The sequence below is a fragment of the Grammomys surdaster genome, unplaced genomic scaffold, assembly GCF_004785775.1.
Source record: "Grammomys surdaster isolate TR1022 unplaced genomic scaffold, NIH_TR_1.0 239, whole genome shotgun sequence".
In the NCBI taxonomy this organism is placed as follows: domain Eukaryota; kingdom Metazoa; phylum Chordata; class Mammalia; order Rodentia; family Muridae; genus Grammomys; species Grammomys surdaster.
The window spans coordinates 7,516,008-7,537,154 of record NW_021604684.1 but is presented as its reverse complement, the minus strand read 5'-3'; the positions used below and the strand labels follow the sequence as shown (position 1 = coordinate 7,537,154).

General features: G+C 38.9%; 1 protein-coding gene and 1 non-coding gene across 2 annotated transcripts in view; both read left to right on the top strand.

Moving 5' to 3' along the window:
* Wdr7 (WD repeat domain 7) overlaps positions 1-21,147 on the top strand; it is a 270,408-nt gene that overhangs the window by 17,540 nt on the left and 231,721 nt on the right. The window contains exons 2-12 of the mRNA XM_028774209.1: positions 1,076-1,247; positions 1,645-1,751; positions 4,816-4,894; positions 8,722-8,896; positions 9,727-9,803; positions 11,209-11,328; positions 15,183-15,328; positions 15,987-16,089; positions 18,509-18,650; positions 18,869-19,117; positions 19,790-20,010. Coding sequence (XP_028630042.1) covers positions 1,089-1,247; positions 1,645-1,751; positions 4,816-4,894; positions 8,722-8,896; positions 9,727-9,803; positions 11,209-11,328; positions 15,183-15,328; positions 15,987-16,089; positions 18,509-18,650; positions 18,869-19,117; positions 19,790-20,010 — 1,578 coding nt within the window. The 5' untranslated portion in view covers positions 1,076-1,088. The remainder of the gene's footprint in view (positions 1-1,075; positions 1,248-1,644; positions 1,752-4,815; positions 4,895-8,721; positions 8,897-9,726; positions 9,804-11,208; positions 11,329-15,182; positions 15,329-15,986; positions 16,090-18,508; positions 18,651-18,868; positions 19,118-19,789; positions 20,011-21,147) is intronic.
* LOC114626812 lies at positions 12,729-12,835 on the top strand. The gene has a single exon (XR_003712291.1). It is a non-coding gene; the product is annotated as a U6 spliceosomal RNA (small nuclear RNA).

The window sequence follows — 21,147 nt, the reverse complement described above, 5'->3', positions numbered from 1 at the left end:
ATAAACTACAATTTGAAAAAAATAAATAAATTATTTAAAAAAAGAGATATACTTGAGTTTACACTGATTAATTATCATTTCAAATTTCAATCTCCTCACCAGAAACATACTTTAATTTGGGTGCAGTCATTTAAGGACATTATTTTTCCCCAGGTTTCAGCACAACAAAGGACATACGTGACCTCTGGAGTAAATGTGGTTGAGTGAGTTTCTCACTAAGTATGTTCACTCAGTGTTTAGCACACAGTGAAACAGACCTTGTAGTTTGTTTTGGAAGGGATTTATTTTATACTAATTTGGAAACTTACTGAGGTTTGAGGTCCTCCTAACTCAGAGAGTAAGGCAGAGTATAGGTTCTGGCATCAGGGTGCTGATCTGGGTCCATCACTTGTCTCTGCATGACTCTGTCTAATGTCTTTGTCAAAAGATAGTGCCATAGAACTCACCTTATGGAATTCAAGGATCGAGATCAAATGTATTTATATTTACACCTACACAATGCTTAACAGATTTCTCAGACCATGGATGTCCTTTAAAACCTTTGCCCAGTGATGTTGGTATCGTCTTTATGTACCATGTTTTCTGAGTACAGTTTGGGGTTTGACTATTTTACTTGTGGAGGCAGTAGACGTGGCACCAGTCAGCCAGAACCTGGATCTGAGCACTATGGCTTCCTAGCTTTCTGTCTCAGGGTCTCAGGACAGGTAATGCTTAGGTCTCATTTTCTTATCTTCTAAGCTAGGAAGACTGTTTTAGGATTTGAAATAAAATGGTGCACTTAAAGTTGCTTTATACACTGATGTGATAAATCAATGTGTATTGAAATAATTAGACTTTCAAGAATAAAACTCTAAAAATTGTGAATGCCTCCAGTAAATACTTTTGCCCAATGTTTTAAGCTCTTGACTTTGGGAATAAATATGATAAATTAGCCATTTTATTTGAGAGCATTTTAAGTGGCTAAAACATGGTATTTAGAAAATATACTTATCTTTATTATGAAGTTGACTTCATAATAAAGGCATATAATGTATTTTAGGAAGACTATCTGACATTACTCTTACCACATTTTCAGGTTTGAAAACGCCATGGCAGGAAACAGTCTAGTTCTGCCCATTGTTCTTTGGGGCCGCAAAGCACCCACGCATTGCATTTCGTCAATACTGTTGACAGATGATGGGGGTACAATTGTAACTGGATGCCATGATGGACAAATATGTCTCTGGGATCTTTCAGTAGAACTGGAGGTGAGTATTGGAATGTTTGCCGTACATTTAAAACATAAGTCAATAACTACTAGCACATCACACAGTACAGTGTTTGCCTGCCCTTACTTTTCAGTGTCTGGGCATTGTCTCTTTCAATCTGAGCCTGTATATTTATATTGAATACTTTACATGATTATTGATTGAAAGGTTAACTGTTAAAAAATTATTTATATAAGTGTGTATGCGCGACTCTGTGTGTATGTGCACATGCTGCTGGACGTTCACAGAGACCCAAAGCTGGATTTACAGGTAATTGTGAGCCAAACTCAGGTCATCTGAAAGAATGGCACATGCTCTTAACCACTGTGCCATCTCTCCAGCCCCAAGGTTAACTTAATAGTGTGTTATTTATAGCAGCACATTTTTCCCTCTCTAGGTTAATCCCCGAGCACTGTTATTTGGTCACACAGCATCCATCACTTGTTTGTCAAAAGCCTGTGCTTCTGGGGACAAACAGTACACTGTGAGTGCATCTGCAAATGGGTAAGTCATATTCTGCTTTCTATTTTCAGTTTTTTGGTCTGGTTTCTCTCCCCAGTCCCCCAACTTTTTATGTCTTAAAAAATGTGGATCTTGGCTGAGTTTGGTGGTGTATACCTTTAATGCCAGCACATAGAATGCAGAGGCAGGTAGATCTGTATAAGTTTGAGGCCAGCTGGATATACATAGAAAATTCTAGGCTCGCTAGGGTCACACAGTGAGTCCATGCCTTAAAAAGCAAAAAGGACATAGTTTTTATTTGTTAGTTAAAAAGTGAGTTTATAGGGCTGGAGAGATGGCTCAGTTGAAGAGCACTTACAGCTTGTCTAGAGGACCCCAATTCAGTTCCCAGCACCCATGTTGGGCAGCCCGCAACCACCTTTAAGGTCAACTCCAGGGGATCCAACAACCTCTTCTGTACTCTATGGGCACCCACACGTACAAAGCACAGACACAGAGAGACTCACACATAAACACATAGGGGAAAAATACAAATAAGTCTTAAAAAATTGTGTTTATAGATTGCCATGTGACATTGATTGATATTTTCATATTTTATAACTAGCATGACCAGGGAGAATTTTCTTTCTACTGCAGCATGTTCTTGCACTGTCTAAATCTGAAAGAGGATGTTTAAATTGTATTTTTAAGAATAATTGTTTTTTACAACTAATTTTCTTTAATAATTTATTGCCTTTCATTGTTTTTGAGAAACCCAGTATCTCATGAAAGTAAAAGCATGATCATTAGTTTGCATGACATTTTTATTGAATCAGCTGGCAACTTTGGGGTTCTTAAGAAACTCAAGTGATGCCATGCTGTCCCAGAGTGGGAGGCAGAGCTCTGCCAAGTTTTTGCTGTTGTGATGCTGTGTGTTTACATGCTCCTGAAGCTAGTTCCCCTGCCTCAGAATATGCCCTGTGTTGAGAGGCAGGCCATGGAACAGTCTCAGTAGGTTCCAGAATGGGAAGAACTTTAAAAACATTTTTGGTTTTTTTTTTTTTTGAAACAAGTTGGAGAACTTGCAGACATTTATATAAAACATCTTTTTTTCCCCTTCTATAATATTTGGGTTGGAATTTATATGAATTTTTTTGAAACGGGAAGAGACAACATTAAGAAAAAACAATACTTTTTTTTTGGCAATAAAGGATCCTTTGCATTGGAACACTTGTTTTTTTGTTTGTTTGTTTGTTTGTGTTTGTTTTTTCGAGACAGGGTTTCTGTGTGTAGCTCTGGCTGTCCTGGAACTCACTCTGTAGAAATCCGCTTGCCTCTGCCTCCCAACTGCTGGGATTAAAGCCGTGCACTACCACTGGCCGGCAGAATACTTGTTTTAAAGTGAATGCTGATTGAAAAATTGTTTCAGCAAGGTATGGTGGTGTATGCCTGACACACCTGTTATCCCAGCACTCCAGAGGGAGAGGCAGGAAGATTGCTGCAAGTTAGAGACTATCATGGGTACCTAGTAAATTCCGTGCCAGCTGGGGCTACATAGCAAGACTCTGTTTCAAAAACCAAGTACCAAACAACAATGGTATCATCTCAATGATATTTATATATCATTTGAGATGTTACAAAATAAACTTTAGGAAATACCATTATATTTTTGTTGCAGGATATTTGATCACACTGTGAACCCTCGAGGTTGTATTAATTACTGAAAAAAACTGTTTTCTAGTTGTGGTGTGGCTCAACTCTTAGCACACACCTTTAATCCCTCTTGTAGAATATGGACATACCTCTTGTACACACCTTTAATCCCAAGAAATGAAGGTAAAGCTAATTTGTAGAAGGAAGCACCCATGTTTAAAAGTGATATCTAATTGAGTGGCAGACAAAGTGGTGAATCAGAGAAAGACTTGACAGAGTAGGATATGCCCAACTCTCATGAGAAGACAGAATTAAGGGAGGCTCCTTAAGAGAGAGCAGTGCAGGGAGTGGAGACAGTTTTACCAAGACAGTTGTACAGAGACAGCTTGAGGAGGGAACAGGCTAGACTCAGGTGAAGACAGAATGAGCCAGAGAATAAGAGGGAGTCACAAGATTAGAACAGATTGCTAGAGTTAGTTTGCGACAAGCCGAGCAATTCAGGAGGGGCAGAGACAGAGAGAAGCCAGATTGATTCAGTCAGCTTGGAGAGGAGCTGGAGCCAGAAAAACTGAGTTGAGTCAGACAGCTAGAGATTAGAAAAAAACAAGAAAGGGTGAGCTAAATCAGCAGTAAGCCTCAGAGGCTGAAAACCTTCTAGACCTAGAGAGGCTAGAAGCTTCAAGGAGTAGGCCTCAGTTAGCATATAGAGGCAGTAATCTTCGGAGACAACAATTACATCAGGTGAATAAAAGTTACTCTCCACACTTTATTACTATTTTTCTGTTAAGTAAACCTTATTTCTTTAAAAGACAAGACATAGCAATATGTATAATTTTCAGTATATTCTTTAGTTTGAAATATAAGGATTTTTTTGGTGTTCATATATTAAAACTAACACACATAAGAGCTGTAGTGGAGTGCTGATGGCTGGGGCTCTGCTGGCTTTAGCTGGCTTGTGTTTTACAGTGCTGTATGTGCAGGGCACACTAATGTATCCTTTGGCTCTCAGAAGTTCAGATTACAGTTTTCTCTCTGGATGTTCATTCAGTCCTTGCATATCACTTCCGGGTTGGCTCTGCTTCCTTATTTCCTTAAGGTTCAGCTTCCGGATGAGGGAACAGCTGCTAGTTGGAGCAGCCACTGTGTGAAACCTCTGCAAAGGAGAAGGAACATTCTGGAGAGCCTCACTTAAGTTCTGGCAAGAACTACTCTCAAGACTCTAGCAACCAGTGAGGAATCAGGAGTGCATCTCTGTTCCAAGACTGCTGTAGACTGAAATGGGGTTGTTGATAGGTCGGAAATGGGGTTAGAATAGTGAGAGAAGGGAATGGAAAATTTGATCAAGAGCAGTGATGAATATAAGCTACTTTTCTTCCTGCAGTATATTAGTTCCAATGGAAGTTAACTGTAAGCCACCACGACAAGGTTACTATTGTAAATTAGATCCAGGATGAGCTATTATTTTGTTTTATAGAGAGATGTGCCTCTGGGACGTGAATGACGGCAGATGTATTGAATTTACAAAATTAGCCTGCACACACACTGGCATACAGGTTTGTATCTATTTCTTTGTCTGCGTCAACACAGTTTTTGACAAATGTATCATTAAAACATGGGACTCACTGGCCAGCCAGCCTACTTGATGAGTTTCAGACCAGTGAGAAACCTAGTCTTAGATAGATAGATAGATAGATAGATAGATAGATAGATAGATAGATAAGTAAATATGATGGTGCCTGGAGAATGACACATGAGGCTGTCCTCTGGTCTTTACAGATATGTGCACACATATTTGTGTGCACCAGCTACACTCATGTAAATGTGAAACACTTTCATTTTATATTATTTTAGCGTAAAAGCTGTGTCAAGCTCATCATATGTAATTATTTTGGTTTTTAGTGCAATTTGCAGTTCTGGTTTTAAAACTTCTGTTTTATGTTTTAAGGGAATTACTTATTTCTGCTGAATATATTTCAAGTACTTTAAAAAAAATCTAGTTCTGTTCTAGACCTTCTGTGTTTAGATTAGTAGTTATATATAAATAGAAGACAGCTTTTGGCAGATTTATGGCTATTATGACAATTTACTCTGTCCTCCTCACTCATTCATATCCAGAATTTTTAAATAATAATAATAATAATAATAATGATAATATTTACTATTGTTATTGTTGTTATTGTTATCATCATCATCATTATCATTTTTATTGAGACAGGACCTGTCTACATAGCCATGACTATTCTGGAACTTACTATGTAGACCAGGCTTTCTTTGAACTCACAGTGATCTGCCTGCCTTTGCCTCCCAAGTACTGGGATTAAAGGTATGTGCCATTACATTGGCAAAGACTGTTTTTATGTACACAGAGATGACCCTTGGTGACATTTGCACTTACTGAAATGACATAAAAATAGCAATTTATTAAATGATTCTGTGCAACATTTTATGTTAATATTTTTTTGAGAATTTCATATGTGTTTAGTCCATTTTCATCACATGTCCTCACTCCCAAGTTCTCCTGGGTCCCCTTCCATACCCAGTTCTCCTGTTCTTGTAGTCTTGTTCTATAATATTATTGTTTCTACAGAGTTCAGTTAGTGCTGCCTGTGTATGCACATGGCTTAGAGGTGACTACCTGGGCATGAGCAACCTGTGAGGGGGCTTAAGGTCACTGAAGAAAAATAACTCACCCTCCCTCAGCAGTTTACCCTCAGCTGGGCTGGGGTGTGGTGATGAATAGTTAAGGTGTGCTCTCTGTGCAGCGTGGCTCTGCACCCACCCAAGAACTCTGGATTCATGAATAAAACACAGACAGACAGACAGACAGACAGACACACACACACACACACACACACACACACACACACACGCACCCTTTATATTTTAATATACCTTAACTAGCTCAATGGCTGGTCACTTCTAACCCTCCCACTGCTAGCACATACTCCTCTCCTGTATTCCTGAGTTATTATTTTCTAAAATCTATACTTCATCTCTGCTACTCCAGACCCAATGGGGGAGTAGCCCCTGGGGCTGCTTTTCCCTGATTTTACATGGCTGGTTCTCTGTCTTCCACAGCTCTCATGCTTGTATCCTCTTCCTTTCTTCTGCCCTGGCTGTTTTCCTTCTCCCTTGTGTTATCTTTCCGGGAATCCTTAAAGTTCTGCCTCTGTTTCCTGTCTAGCTGTTGGCCTTTGGCTCTTTATTGACCAGTCAAAAAAATCAACTGATGCTGGGCGTAATCCCAGCACTTGGGAGGCAGAGGCAGGCGGATTTCTGAGTTCGAGGTCAGCCTGGTCTACAGTTTGAGTTCCAGGACAGCCAGGGCTACACAGAGAAACCCTGTCTTGAACCCCCCGCCCCTCCCCCCAAAAATCAACCATTGGCAGGGACCTGCAGCGGACTGCAAATCCCTATGTAAGCATAAATCAAAAATCCCCAACAGTGGGGCCTTGAGTCATTCATCCACTCGTGCTGGAATGGTAAATGGTGTGGTCATGCAGGTTTTGTGTAGCAGTCACAGGTGTTGAGAGTTCATGGGTGTACCTCCCCTTCACCTCCAGCAAGTAGTAGAGACATCTTTTCTTAAATGCATGGAAAACTTGGATCTCCATGTAGACATCCTCTTTCCCAATATCAAAGTGTCTTAAATGCAGAAACAGTATGCAGAAAAGTGTTGGGAATATAGCATTAAATCAAGTACAGAGGCTTTTAGTTGGGCAATTCTAATAAAATATCCATGCCCTCAGGCAACTACTCTTCTCTCCTACTTCCTCTGAGCTCATTCTTTCCACATGGCACCTTCCCCTTGTATACGTGTATGTGCTTGAGTCTAGGGGTCCCGGGATCCTCTTTGTTAGTGTCTAGGGGTCCTGGGAGAAAATAGATTATACTATGCTTGAATGTCAGTCATCCTTCACTTCTGTTCTCTGTTTACCGCATTACTAAATTTCCTTGTTGCTGTGAAAAAAATACGTGCTAAGTTAGGGGAGCAAGGATTTATTTCAGTTCAAGTGGATACAATCTGTCATTGCCAGAAAGGCATGGTGGCAAAGGTAAAGGCAGCTGATCACACTACTTCTGCAGTTAGGAAGCAGAGAAATGAATTCCATGGTCAGCTTGGTTCTCAGCCCATGTGATAGTTCCACCCTCATTAAGGTGGGTTTTTCTTCTTCAATTAACCCAATCTAGAAACTCCCTAGGAAATGTGAAGGTATCTTGAATTCCTACGTGGTTTGTGCTGGTTAGTTTTATATTAACTTGGTACAAGCTACAGTTATCTTAAAGAAGAGAACCTCAATTGAAAATACCCCTTAAGTCCAGTGGTAGGGCATATATTTTTTTTTTTTTTTTTGTGGGAGGGCCCAGCTCCTTGTGGGTGACGCCATCCCTGAGCTGGTGCACCTGACTTCTATAAGAAAGCAGGTGAGCAAGCCATGGGAAATAAGACAGTAAGTGGCGCCCTCCATGGCCTCTGCATGAGCTCCTGGCTCCAGGTTCCTGCCCTGCTTGAGTGCCTGCTGTCGTTGTTTTTGATGATGGACTGTTATATGGGACTATGAGTGAAATAAGGCCTTTCTCTCCAAGTTGTTTTGGTCATGGTGATTGATCACAGTGACAGTGACCCTCACTAAGGTGTGATTTAAGGTTCTGTCGATGGGTAGACTGTGACAGACTGTGTATCTGTCACGCTCATCTGTTCCTATTAGAATTCAGATTAGTTCTGTGACTCATATGAGTTCCTTTTTTATTTAATTTGTTAAGCTCATTTTATTTATTTATTTATTTATTTATTTATTTATTTATAGCTTGTGTGGTGATACTTTCCCTTACTTCTGGGACTCTGATCGTAAAGCCAGGTGGATCTCTGTGAACTTGATGCTAGGATAGTGTATATTGAGAGTTCCAAGCCAACCAGAACAGAGCAACGTTGTGAGACCCTGTATAAAAACAAAACAACAACAACAGAAACAGAAAGCAAAGCAAAACAAAAAACCCAAACCTAAACCAAACTAAAACAATAAAAACCCAAGCAAACAAGTAAAATCCAAACTAATGAAACCAAAACACAAAACCAAAAATGAGTCCCTTACCTCCTCATGAAATTATCTGCTTTAGATGCTAGAGATAAAGATAAAAAGATTAATCATTGGTTTTGCCTCATAAGAGTTCAAAAGTGAGTATGTGACATTAGGAAAATATTTTTTCTTAAATATTAAAAATTAGTATAACCTAACATGGATTTACTCATCTGAAATGATTACTGGAATAATGCAGTGTTTACAAGAATATCATAACATGTTTAATTAATGCATGTTTTTCAAGTTTCCCAACTGAAGCAGTACATTTAAAAAATATATTTTTTAAAATTTGAATTTAGTTCTACCAGTTCTCTGTTGGAAATCAGCAAGAGGGAAGGCTTCTGTGCCATGGGCATTACCCTGAAATCCTCGTCGTGGATGCTACCAGCCTTGAGGTGTTGTATTCTTTGGTGTCAAAGATATCGCCAGACTGGATTAGCTCCATGAGCATTATCCGCTCTCACCGGACACAAGGTCAGTAGGTTACTCCTTCCGGCAGCTTGAACATCACCCTACTGCTTAGTTTACTTGACAAGCTATAGTTTGTCAAAGTTAACAATTTCGGTTTATTCTTATATTCAACAGATATTTGTTTGAGTAATTTGTGATCTGTTCCCTTCACAGTGGGTTTTGGCTGAATTAATATTTAACTCACAGGTGTTAGATTATCTCCCATCAGTATGGCGGGTCACCAGGCTCCTGGAAGCTTTAGCTTATGAGAGTTTTCTCCAGTGAGGCAGGGTTAGCATTGCTAGTGTGTGGTGGTGCTAAGACCTGTAGCTTCATGTGTGTTTCTGGATTCTGGTCTTATCTCTTGCCAAGAGGCACCATTTGTCATGGAGACAGTGAAAAGGGAAGAGAAAATTGAATGAACATGAGGAACTGCTTACTCGCAGTCAGTATTGCTACTGCTTCTTCATTTGCTTTGAAACGATGAAGTTTCATTGGAAACCATGAGGGCAAACATAATTTGTTTCAGAAAAGAACACTGATGTAAACACTGAGTTTATATAATTCTAAGCATAGGGAACTATGCTTTTTTTTGTTTTTTTTTTTTTGGTTTTTCGAGACAGGGTTTCTCTGTGTAGCCCTGGCTGTCCTGGAACTCACTCTGTAGACCAGGCTGGCCTCGAACTCAGAAATCTACCTGTCTCTGCCTCCCAAGTGCTGGGAATAAAGGTGTGTGCCACCACTGCCCGGCGGGAACTATGTTTTTTAACCTGAGTTCATGAGAGCAGACAGTTTTAATGTTAGAAGAAAGCATGCTGTGTTTGACCTTGGCTTCTTGTCTCTCCCTGGTTTAGAGGACACTGTGGTAGCGCTCTCCGTGACAGGTATTCTGAAGGTGTGGATTGTTACCTCTGAAGTTAGTGGAATGCAGGTGAGATGGGCAGTGATATCTATCTTTATTATTTTGTCATTTAAACCTTGTAGGATTCGTGTATTCACTTATTTTTTTAAAAAACTTTTCTATTGAAATAATCACATGCATATATTAGAAAAGATCCTTTCGTTTGCTAGCATGAGTGAGTTATTTTTCTCTGTTCTCATGGAGAGATTTGCTCCATCAAGAATGTAAAATAAGAAATGTATCATCCAGGATATGCAGTAGAGAAATGTAAGAGGTGTTTTCCTCCTGCTTTTGTTTAAAATAACAGTTAGAAGGGCTTGCTTGAATGAACTAAATAAAGCCAACTACCTTTTTTAGTTACTTTTGTATCCCCCTTACAGCACAGTGACAGTGCCTGACAGACACAGTCTGAGGGAGGAAGGACTTAGTTTCCTTCGTGGTTTCGGAGACTTCAGTATGTAGTCCTTGGCATGACTGACTGGCCAGTAGTGAGCGACATCATGGCTGCAGAAGTGTAGAGGGCAAGGCCTGATTACTCTGGGGCAGCAGGAGGCAGAGAGTAAGGAAGGGATTTAGGACCAGGTGTAATAAAGGTGTGCCTCCAGCGACCAACTTTGACTGCACATACCTCCTAAAGTTTCCAGTGCCTCTCGGCATCAGCATAGAGTAAAGAATAAGGTTTAACACTTGAGTCCTTGGGGACATTTCATGTTCAAACACCAACATCATCAAAAACAAACAAACAAACAAACCATTAAAAGCCATTTTTAGTCTTTTTTCATAGTCAGTCATATGGACTAGAACAATTTTTACTTTTGACAAGAAAGATCAATTTCCTTTTTTTTTTTTTTTTTTTGGTTTTTCGAGAAAGATCAATTTCCTAACTATAGTGATATTTTGCACTTCATTTAAGGAACTATTAGTGTTGAACTTGAAAAGACTGGAAGAATCAGTTTTTCAAAAACTGAAAGTATTTATAACCGTAGGACTATTGCAAAATGCAGTCACCTGCCATTTCTAGTGAAGATGTGCTGACTTAACTTCAGGACTGCTTCAGAGCAAGGACACTTTTGTCCCGCTCCTCATTTTTTTTAATTATTTATTTTATGTAAATGAGTGCTCTATCTGCACACCTGCATGCCAGAAGAGGGCGATGGATCTCATTACAGATGGTTGCAAGCCACCATGTGGTTGCTAGGAATTGAACTCAGACCCTCTGGAAGAGCAGCCAATGTTCTTAACCACTGAGCCATCTCTCCAGTCCATGTCCTGCTCCTCTTAAGAGTACACTTTTGTCTTGGCTTTTTACCCAAGGGTTTAAAATGATGAATGTATCACATGGTAGTTTTGTTCCCTGGTGGTGTCTTTATCATTTTGTGATGATTTTAATTAATATGTGTTATTCCTGAGACTTTGTAAATCTTTTTCTTTTTAGGATACTGAGCCAATATTTGAGGAGGAATCCAAACCAATTTATTGTCAGAATTGCCAAAGCATCTCTTTTTGTGCGTTCACTCAGAGGTCACTTTTGGTCGTGTGCTCCAAATACTGGAGGGTAAGTTGAAAATAAGAAGCTGTGTTCTTCTCGTTTATGATACAGTTTATGGTACAGCTTACCAGGTTCTAAAGATAATCCCAAGGATGGATGGATGGGACACAAGACTTGACAGTCATTCGGAACTCCTGTTTGGTTCGATGTGTTGTAGCAGTCTTTTTGTTTGACTCTGTGGAATGGTTTTATTGGTCTTATTTTCTACTTTTTGCTGTTACTTAGTTATTGTGTAAGTGGTGGTAATGAGTCTCTGTAGGCTGGATGGTTTTTTGTAGTATGTTACGAAACCTAAATAATACATGTTTCCTGACTTCTTCAAATTGGAAGTCTTAACTCTATCACTGGACAGCTAATGACAAGAGGAGGATTTTTCCACCTACATTGCTTGTCTTTAGTCATAGAAAACTAGCCAGTGTGTTTTTGAACATTTGTTTTGTGCTTAATTTTCAAAGCTTCCATGTATTTAAAAAAATTATTCCTTTTAATTTTTTGTGATTTTAATGAAATTACATCATTTTCTCCTTCCCTTTATTTTTGTGATTTTAATGAAATTACATCATTTTCTCCTTCCCCTTCCTCCCTCCAAACTCTTCCATATATTCCTTCTCTATTTATGGCCTCATTGATGTGTGTGTGTGTGTGTGTGTGTGTGTGTGTGTGTCTGTTGTCTGTGTATCTGTCTGTCTGTGTGTCTGTGTGGTGTGTGTGTGTGTGTGTGTGTGTATGTGTATACACATACTTTCCTCGAACTCAGAAGTCCGCCTGCCTCTGCCTCCCCATACTTTCCTAAATACATGAACACAACTTGTTTAAGCTATGTCATGTTACTTGAATGTTTGTGTTCAGGGCTGATTATTTGGCATTGGATGGCAAATTGGTGTGCCTTTCCCTGGGGAAGACTATTTCTCCAGCTCTCAGCACGCCTCAGTCTCCTGCTTTGAGGGCCTTTCTCAGTGTTAGCATGTCTATTGCTGTTGTCCTTGTTCAGCTCATGTTTCGGCAGTCCTGCTGGTGAGACTTTATGGTGTAACTTCTGACAGTTCTGGGGAGATGTAATTTCAGAGCAAATCCCCTGCTCCTTGGGGTCTTACAATTTTCAGTCACCCGGGGATCATCCTACAATGGTCTCTGCGCCTTAGGTAAGGGAATTATTTTGTAGATGTATCCATTGGGACTGGATTCCACAGCTCTTCTTTTTGATTGATTGTGGTTTTCTGTAATGGTTTCCATCTGTTGCAAAAGAGAGGTTTCTTTGATGTAGGATGAGGACAAATATTTAGAATTTAGTTGGGAGTTATACTGGCTGACCAATTTCAGTACTTATACCAACTGAGGAAAGGGTGCTTGTTATTTAAATCTGCGTAACAAATCCCTCAAAAACTTACATTAGAACAGTAGGAATGGTGCTCGCTTCGGCAGCACATATATTAAAATTGGAACGATACAGAGAAGATTAGCATGGCCCCTGCGCAAGGATGACACGCAAATTCGTGAAGCGTTCCATATTAAAAAAAAAAGAACAGTAGGAATGCATTCTTGTCCAGTTTTGTGAAGGATCAGGGCTTAGCTTACTGGGCACCTCAGGTTGAGTTTTCCATAGGCTGCCATCACAGTATCTTTGGAGACTTTGATCTCATTTGCAAGTTTAGCCTTTGGCGGATTTCCTACACTTCTTTATGTGACAGTTAGGCCTTTGATCTCTCTGACTGGTGAATGAAGACATTTTTCCCATTCCTTATTCCATTCTTATTCCTTGAGTGATAGCCTTGTAGCCCTCTCACTGGAGCCGCCCATAGCAGGCTAGCAGGCTTCTCTCCCAGTAAGTGAACAAGTAAAGGACAAAGATGCTCTTGATCTTAGAATTGAGAACTCATGCCTCTCACTACATTCTAGAAACAAAATTTGCTCTAGAAACTGTCAGAAAATCTAGTGTGCACTGAAGGGAGGAGGGCGTTAGGTGGGCACATCTCAGAAGCCACCTACTTTGGTAGGAACAGTTGCTTTATCTAACTTGAAATGTAAATTTATTTTTATGAGTATGGATGTTTTCCTGCACGATTGTCTGTGTACTATGTGTGTGTGTGTGTGTTCCATACTATTATGACACATGTTACTTTTTTTTCTATCATTCAATGGCTACCTCCATGCTTAAAATGCAGTTTTAGTAAAAACATATAATAAGGTAGCCATGGTGAATAGGTTAACGGCTAGAGCTCCTTCAGTGGCTGATTCCTAAAACACTGCTGTTTGTGATTCCCTGGAAGATCATATTACATTGGTATGATTGAACACACACTTTCAATAAGCATCCTTCCCCCTAGGGTAGTAAGGACATCTCTCACAGAAACCCATCACCCTTGTTTTTGATGCAGCTGAGGCACTGGATAACAGTTCTGACAAACAATTGTATAAACAAAAAGCATAAAACAAACTAAAAATTATCTAGAGAGTTTTGTAATCTGAAATACTCTTAAATTTGGCCTCAGACTTGCTGTGTAGCTGGGACTGATGTCAAGCTTCTAACCCTCCTGCCTGCGCTTGAGTGCTGGGGTTGGTGTTGCAGACCTGGCTTATGTAGCGGTGGAGATGGAACCCCGGGGCATCTCGTGCATGCTAGGCAATCACTCTACTGAGTTGTATTCCTAGCCAAAGGTCATTGTTTTCTCTGAAGAAGAGTAACATAAAAAAAAAAAAAAGACTGTGCTATTGAATGATGGATTCTCACTACTCTTGAGCAATTTTAGAATGTACTTTTATCAAGCATTGCAAGTATTGGAAGTGGTTGAAGGAACTAGTCTGTTAGGAATTGTAAACCTAGGGGTTTTATACCTCCAAGTTTTATCACATATTGGTACATACCTATTTCTTCCTCCTTCTTCTCCTTCCTTCCTTCTTCCCGCCCCCGCCCCCCCCCTCCCTCCCTCCCTTCCTTCCTTTCCTCCTTCCTTCCTTTTCCTTCTTTCCTTTCTTTCATTTCTTTTTTCTTTCTTTTTTTTGAGACAGGGTATTGGTATGTAGCCTTGGCTGACCTGCAAGTCTATGTAGACCCCAGTAGCCTCAGACTCATAGAGATCTGCTGGCCTCTGCTGAGATTGCTGGTGTTCAACATACCCAGTTCCTGATGCATGACATTGACCGAGTGTTGCTAGTGTCCTCTGTATCCATCTCCTGATGGTAGATCAGGGTGCCAATAACTGCTTGCCTGTGTCCTTTAGTGGTTCTGAGGGTCAGATAAGATAATTATAAATGTACCTGTGAACTTCATGTGCTTTGTAAAAGTAAACCTATGCGAGGTCACTAGGTGCTGTTCTTAGTGAAATTATGGTCTTTCTGTACAGAATTACTAAATATTAAAGTGGAGTCTTTTAACTTCCTATTCATACTAATAATTTAAGAATACTGATGTAATAAGGCCAAGCAAGATAATTCTACTGAGCAGAAAATATTACAGTGTCAGAGTATGTGGTCAGACATGTACCAGATAAATGTACCAGATAAATGCAGTGTCAGTTATGGTAAGTGTTCTAGAGGGTGGAGTTCCTATTATTGGCCTCTATCCAAGATGTGCTTCCTTCCTCAACATACAAATGACTAAGGATTCTTGTTCCGATACTGGGAACACACCTACTGCACTTGACCTAGTTCACTGTCTGCCAGGGGTCACTCAGAGCTGGGACCTATGATAACTGCCCCAGATCTCACTGAGAAAATATCGTCATCTGCTGAATCATATTTTAAAAGCCTGGGTTTGTTAAATATGTTTTCAGAAGTTTTCTTTCAGGTGAATTGTTATTCTGTCTTACTTAAATCATAACAAGCTGGAGTAAACTAAAATTGTGAATTTCTTTTTCTCCTAGGTGTTCGATGCTGGCGACTACTCCCTGTTGTGTTCAGGTCCTAGTGAAAATGGACAGACATGGACTGGAGGGGACTTTGTGTCTGCAGACAAAGTCATCATTTGGACTGAAAATGGGCAGAGTTACATTTATAAACTCCCTGCCAGGTGTGAAATAGATATGTTAAGATTTTAGTTAAATGTAAAGAATTTAGAATTTGAGGCATAACTCTAAAGTAAGAACATTTATGGATTGTAAATATTTAGCTTCAGAATGTCTTAAAGTTTGTATATAATTTCAGTTTAACTTCTAGGTACAAAGAAACAGGTAGATTTTTTACACTCATTTATTTTCTATATGTGTGTATGTGCATGTGTGCATGCATATACCACTGTGTATGTGTACAGGTCAGAGGACAACTCAGGGGGATCAGTTCTCTTCTTTCCTGTAGGTTCCAAGAATCAAACTCAGATTGTCAGACTTGGCAGCAAGCTGTCTCACCTGTGAGACATCTCATGAGCCTTCAAAGAATGTTTTTTAAAGTTATTTAATCTGTACTTAAATTAATTGAAACTTAAAAATCCCATTTTTGTCTATGATCATAAACTTTGGAATAAAATATTTTCATATCATTTATTTTACTTATTTAATTTTGAGACAGGCTCTCACTATGTAGCTCTGGCTGTCCTAGAACTCAGTGTGTAGACCAGGCTGGCTTTGAACACACAGATGCCTTTGCCTCCAAGTGCTGGGACTAAAGGCGTGCACCACCATGCCTTGCCCTCCCATGAGTATTTTAAGTGGATACTTGCTTTCCTGTTTCAGTTGCCTTCCAGCTAGTGATTCATTCCGCAGTGATGTGGGGAAAGCAGTTGAAAATTTGATTCCTCCTGTGCAGCATAGTCTCTTGGATCAGAAGGATAAAGAGGTAAAATTCTTCAAGTATCATTTATAATTGATAATTACATTGATAGTGTATAGACATTTCAGAAATTCAGTAAAGTCCAGCAGAGTGTTCAATTTCACTAACAAACTGATATGGTGAGTTACAAGCACATTTCAAAATTTGCAGATTTTTAATATGCAATTTAACTATTAAATAGTACCTGCCTTTATGTAAGAATACAAGTGATCTTATCTTGATTATGTATTAGAATTGGCTTTTTTATAAAATTCATATTGACCATTAAATTATCTTATACAGTTAAAACACGGTGAAGATAGTTTTTAACGGACAAGGATAGTTGTGTGTTAATGGTGACTGATGCTGTTTGTTATTTGATTCATGCATTTCATTATCTCTCAAATGAAATAGTGGCTCAAAAACCTGGGTATTAAAAATAAAAATTAAACATTTTTTTGTATTGAAATAGAAACTCACTGTGTTTTCCAAAAGCCTTTTGTACTATTAATAATTGAATTGTGTGGGCTGGAGAGATGGCTCAGTGGCTATGAACATTTGTTGCTCTTCCAGAAGATTTGGGTTCAGTTCCCAGTACCTTCATGGTGGCTCACAATTGACACTAACTGTGATCGTAGGGGATCCAATACTCTTTTCTAGTACTTATGGGCAGCAGGCAACACATGGGATACACAAATGCTGCAGGCAAAGACTCATACACAGAAACTAAAAGAAAACTGAAATGTAGTAACACTTATATTGGATTTTGTACTCTGGTCTCTGAGAACAGTAAGAAAGAAGCTTTGTCTAGGAAAGGAAAGTCTTGTATGCTTTGGTTTTGGTTCTGCGTTCCAGTTTTATCATACTGAACCTTATGTCCCACCCATCAGTGGAGAATGGAGGCATGGTAAGGAGAAGGGAAATGGTTTTTTTTTTTTTCTATGACTATTTTAAATATAGAATTTGTACATCTAGGTATATTTTAAATCCTATATAAATGATTTTCTTTCTACTTTCTTGAACTCCTACTTGGTACCATCCAGCTTGGTCAGTCACTTCAGCTAAACTAAGGGATAGTGATGTGTATGAGAACACCTGCATTAATAAAACGTAACACCAGGCAGTGGTGGCACACGCCCTTAATCCCAGCACTTGGGAGGCAGAGGCAGGCAGATTTCTGAGTTCGAGGCCAGCCTGGTCTACAGAGTGAGTTTCATGACAGCCAGGGCTACACAGAGAAACCCTGCCTTGAAACAAACAAACAAACAAACAAACACACACACAAACCAAAAAACAAAAACATAACATATTGGGTTAGTTACATTCTTTGTTGCTGTCACAAAATACTTGACATCAGAGTAAAGGAAGCAGGGTGTGTTTGCCATATGATTGGAGGATCCAGTCCATCTTGGCGGGGAAATCTAAGACAGAGGCCCAAGGCAGCTGGTGACATTGCATCCATAGTCAGAATGCTGGTGTCCTGCTTGCCTTGTGTTTTATGCAGTCCTGACCCAGCCTGTGGAAATCTAGAAGATCCTTTACACACGTATTCAGAGGCCCATCTTTACTGATCCTGTCAAGTTGACAGTTATTATTAACTATCATGTGCACATGATTTTCTTTAAATACCAGCTATCTATCTAGCATGTGGTGGTATATTTTATATTAAAATGTATGTGTGATATGGTGAGAGACACTCAGACACTGAAATGTGATACTGGTTCTTGTAGCTTCCTGTTGAGTATATAGTATATAGTTTTAAATTAAAATCATCAAAGTTTAAGTAAAGTTAAATACTTGTCTATGCATACTATAGGTAAATTCTAGAAGCCAGTAGTTTTTTGAAGCAATCAAATATATATTTGTTATGTTTTGAATTTCATACATGAGTACTGTGTTTGTATCATTTCCGGCTTGTGCTTTCCCAGCCCAGCCTCTCCTGTCTGTTGGCTCCCTTTCGACCTGATGACTTCCTCCTCTTTCGTTACTGTAGTTACACTATATGTGATTATCAGTAGTCTGCTGAGTCCGCTTAGTGTTGCTTATGTAGTACTCTTTTTTTTTTTTAAAGTAGAGACTTCTTTTTGGTTAAGAGTGACCTGATTTCTAGATTAATTATCTAACAACAAATAAGTAACTTTTCCTGTGATTGGTAACCTATTTTTATAAAATTGAACACAAGACTATAAACACTAGTTTTAGAGAAATGTTACAGAGTTTTTCATTCCTTTAGCATTTATGTTCTACTGTAGTTGACATGAATATGAACACTATTAAATTACATAAAAATACACCGAATAATCATGCTGTAGGCACTTTTAAAACTGGGGTATGAACAAAGCATCTAAATACCTTAATATGAACACATGTTAATCTATAAAATATTTGACTTCTAAATACAGCTAAAGACACTTGAATTTTTTTTTCCTTCTTTTTTTTTCGGCAGTTGGTAATTTGTCCTCCAGTTACTCGATTTTTCTATGGATGCAAGGAATATTTGCATAAGCTACTAATTCAGGGTGATTCTTCTGGAAGGTTAAATATTTGGAACATAGCAGACATAGCAGATAAGCAGGAAGCTGATGAAGGTAATAGTAAATCTGCATGTTGAGTGCATAATTCTTTTAATATAAGACTTTGAATCATAACAAAATTGAAAATATTTATGTATTACTTTCTTCTAAGTATTATATTTTATGAAAGTAAACATTTGGTACATTACTGAATCAATCAACATTATTTATTTAATGTTATTACTATTTTTTAAACAAATGTATTTATCTTATATGACACTAAATCTCTACAGGGCTAAAAATGACAACTTGTATTAGTTTGCAAGAAGCATTTGACAAACTGAAGCCTTGCCCTGCTGGAATTATCGATCAGCTAAGTGTGATTCCCAACAGCAATGAACCTCTTAAAGTAACTGCGAGCGTCTACATACCAGCACACGGGCGACTTGTTTGTGGCCGGGAAGATGGAAGCATTATTATTGTGCCTGCCACCCAGACAGCCATAGTTCAGCTACTGCAAGGAGAACACATGCTCAGAAGAGGTACTCAGAAACCTCCCTGTGTGCACGCTGTTCTAAGAACTCTGTAACCCTGATGTGGAGAAGTTCTCCATGCTGTAATTTAAGAAATAAGACCAGTTGGTATATTGCTAGTGTAGGTGGTAGTGTACATTCAATTAAATTTTAAATATCTGTTATTGCAATAAATACTATGAATGGCTATAAATAAGAAAGTATTCAGTTTTTAATCTCCTTTGCACATATTAATAGTTTCATAAATTATTAGTTAAATTGATTACTATATAGCTATATTATCAGCAATATGAATACTCTTCTAAAACAGTGCTATTGAACTAATGCAATTTTTTAGTAGCGGTATTAACAGTAAAATAAATAATGGGAAGTTACTACATGTTATGTGCTCAACATAGCAACATTATTTTCATTTCTATTTGTGATAAATAAGGGAGTTATTATTGAAATATTTTATATTATGTTTTGTATCAATTCTTTAAAATTTGGCATGTGCAGCACACTTACCCAAAGCCTCACCGTATCTTAAAGGCCTGTTTGTCTTGGGAAACTAGCAGCTGCATGCTCCACAGACCTGTTCTACAAGTAAAGGTTGTGGCTCTTCAGGCATTTCTTGTTTGCTCATTGAAGCATTGTGAAGACTTTAATTTTCCAGTTCTGAATTCCAAACCTCTTTGGCAGGTTGGCCCCCTCACAGAACGCTCCGTGGCCATCGGAACAAAGTCACGTGTCTGCTGTACCCTCATCAGGTCTCAGCCCGCTATGATCAAAGATACCTGATATCTGGAGGTGTTGATTTTTCTGTCATAATTTGGGACATATTTTCCGGAGAAATGAAACATATCTTCTGTGTTCATGGTGGTGAGATCACACAACTTCTGGTCCCACCGGAAAACTGTAGTGTAAGTTGCTTCATCTAATATGGTTTCTCTATGGCAGAGGCGGGTTTCATCTAATATGGTTTCTCTATGGCAGAGGCGGGGGGGGGGGGGCTTTGTTGCTCTCAGGCATGTAAATAGGACCCACAGTAACTTAAAGTGTAACATTTTATTTGCTTTTGATAGATATGAACCTAATATTTCTTGTTTATATTGATAATTAAGTTGTCAGAGCTGCTTTTCTGTTAGTATATCTTTTAGAGCAACTAATAAAATAAATTATTTAGCACTTGCATACTTTTGCAAGTAGACCTAACGTTCTTTAAAATGTTACGGAATTTTGTTGTCATACAGTCTCTAAAGTGGTCCAGCAGGGGGCAGCATGGCTTTTGGAAACAGTAATGTAGGCAGCTAGTGTGATCACAAGTGTTTGCGTCTTCATTTGACAGTGTTGGATTCTGTTGCCCAGATACAGGCCTGACAATATGAATAGCATATATGACTAAGTGTGTATATTAATTTGACAAATGTTCACTGCCAGAGAGAACAGTTAACAAGTTATATTTTCTTTTTCTTCATTTTTGTTTTTTAGAATTTTATATTTGAATGCTAAAATGATTTACATTGTTTCTATCTCTCCCCTCCCCTGCAGCTCCTCCTGCACATCCCTTACTCCTTTTCAAATTCATGACCTCCTCTTTTAAAATTATTCTTTTGCTCGCACGCGTACACGTATACACACACACACAGACACACACACACCCCTTACCTTACAAAATCCGTTTAGTGTTGGTTGGATGTACATGTATTTAGGGCTGAGCACCTGGGATTGGATAATCTATCAGGAGGCTTGTTCCTAGAAAAATTGATTCTTTTTCTCAGCAGTCATTAATTGCCTGTAGGCTCTCCGTTTCTGGGAGGACCTTGTGAGATTTACTTTGTCAATATTGGCATGTCAGCTTGTGTTGTCATTACGTAGGTGTTAGGCAGGCCGCTGCTTTGTCAAGATTTCGTGGGTGCCGTTTCCCCATCAAATTTAGAAGACACTTTCCTACAGCAGGCATCCCGGGCCTCTGGCCCATGTGCTATCTTTGCCTCCTCTTCTGCAATCTTCCCTAAGCCTCAGGTTTTCTTTTTAGGAATTTTTCTTTCATTCTAAAG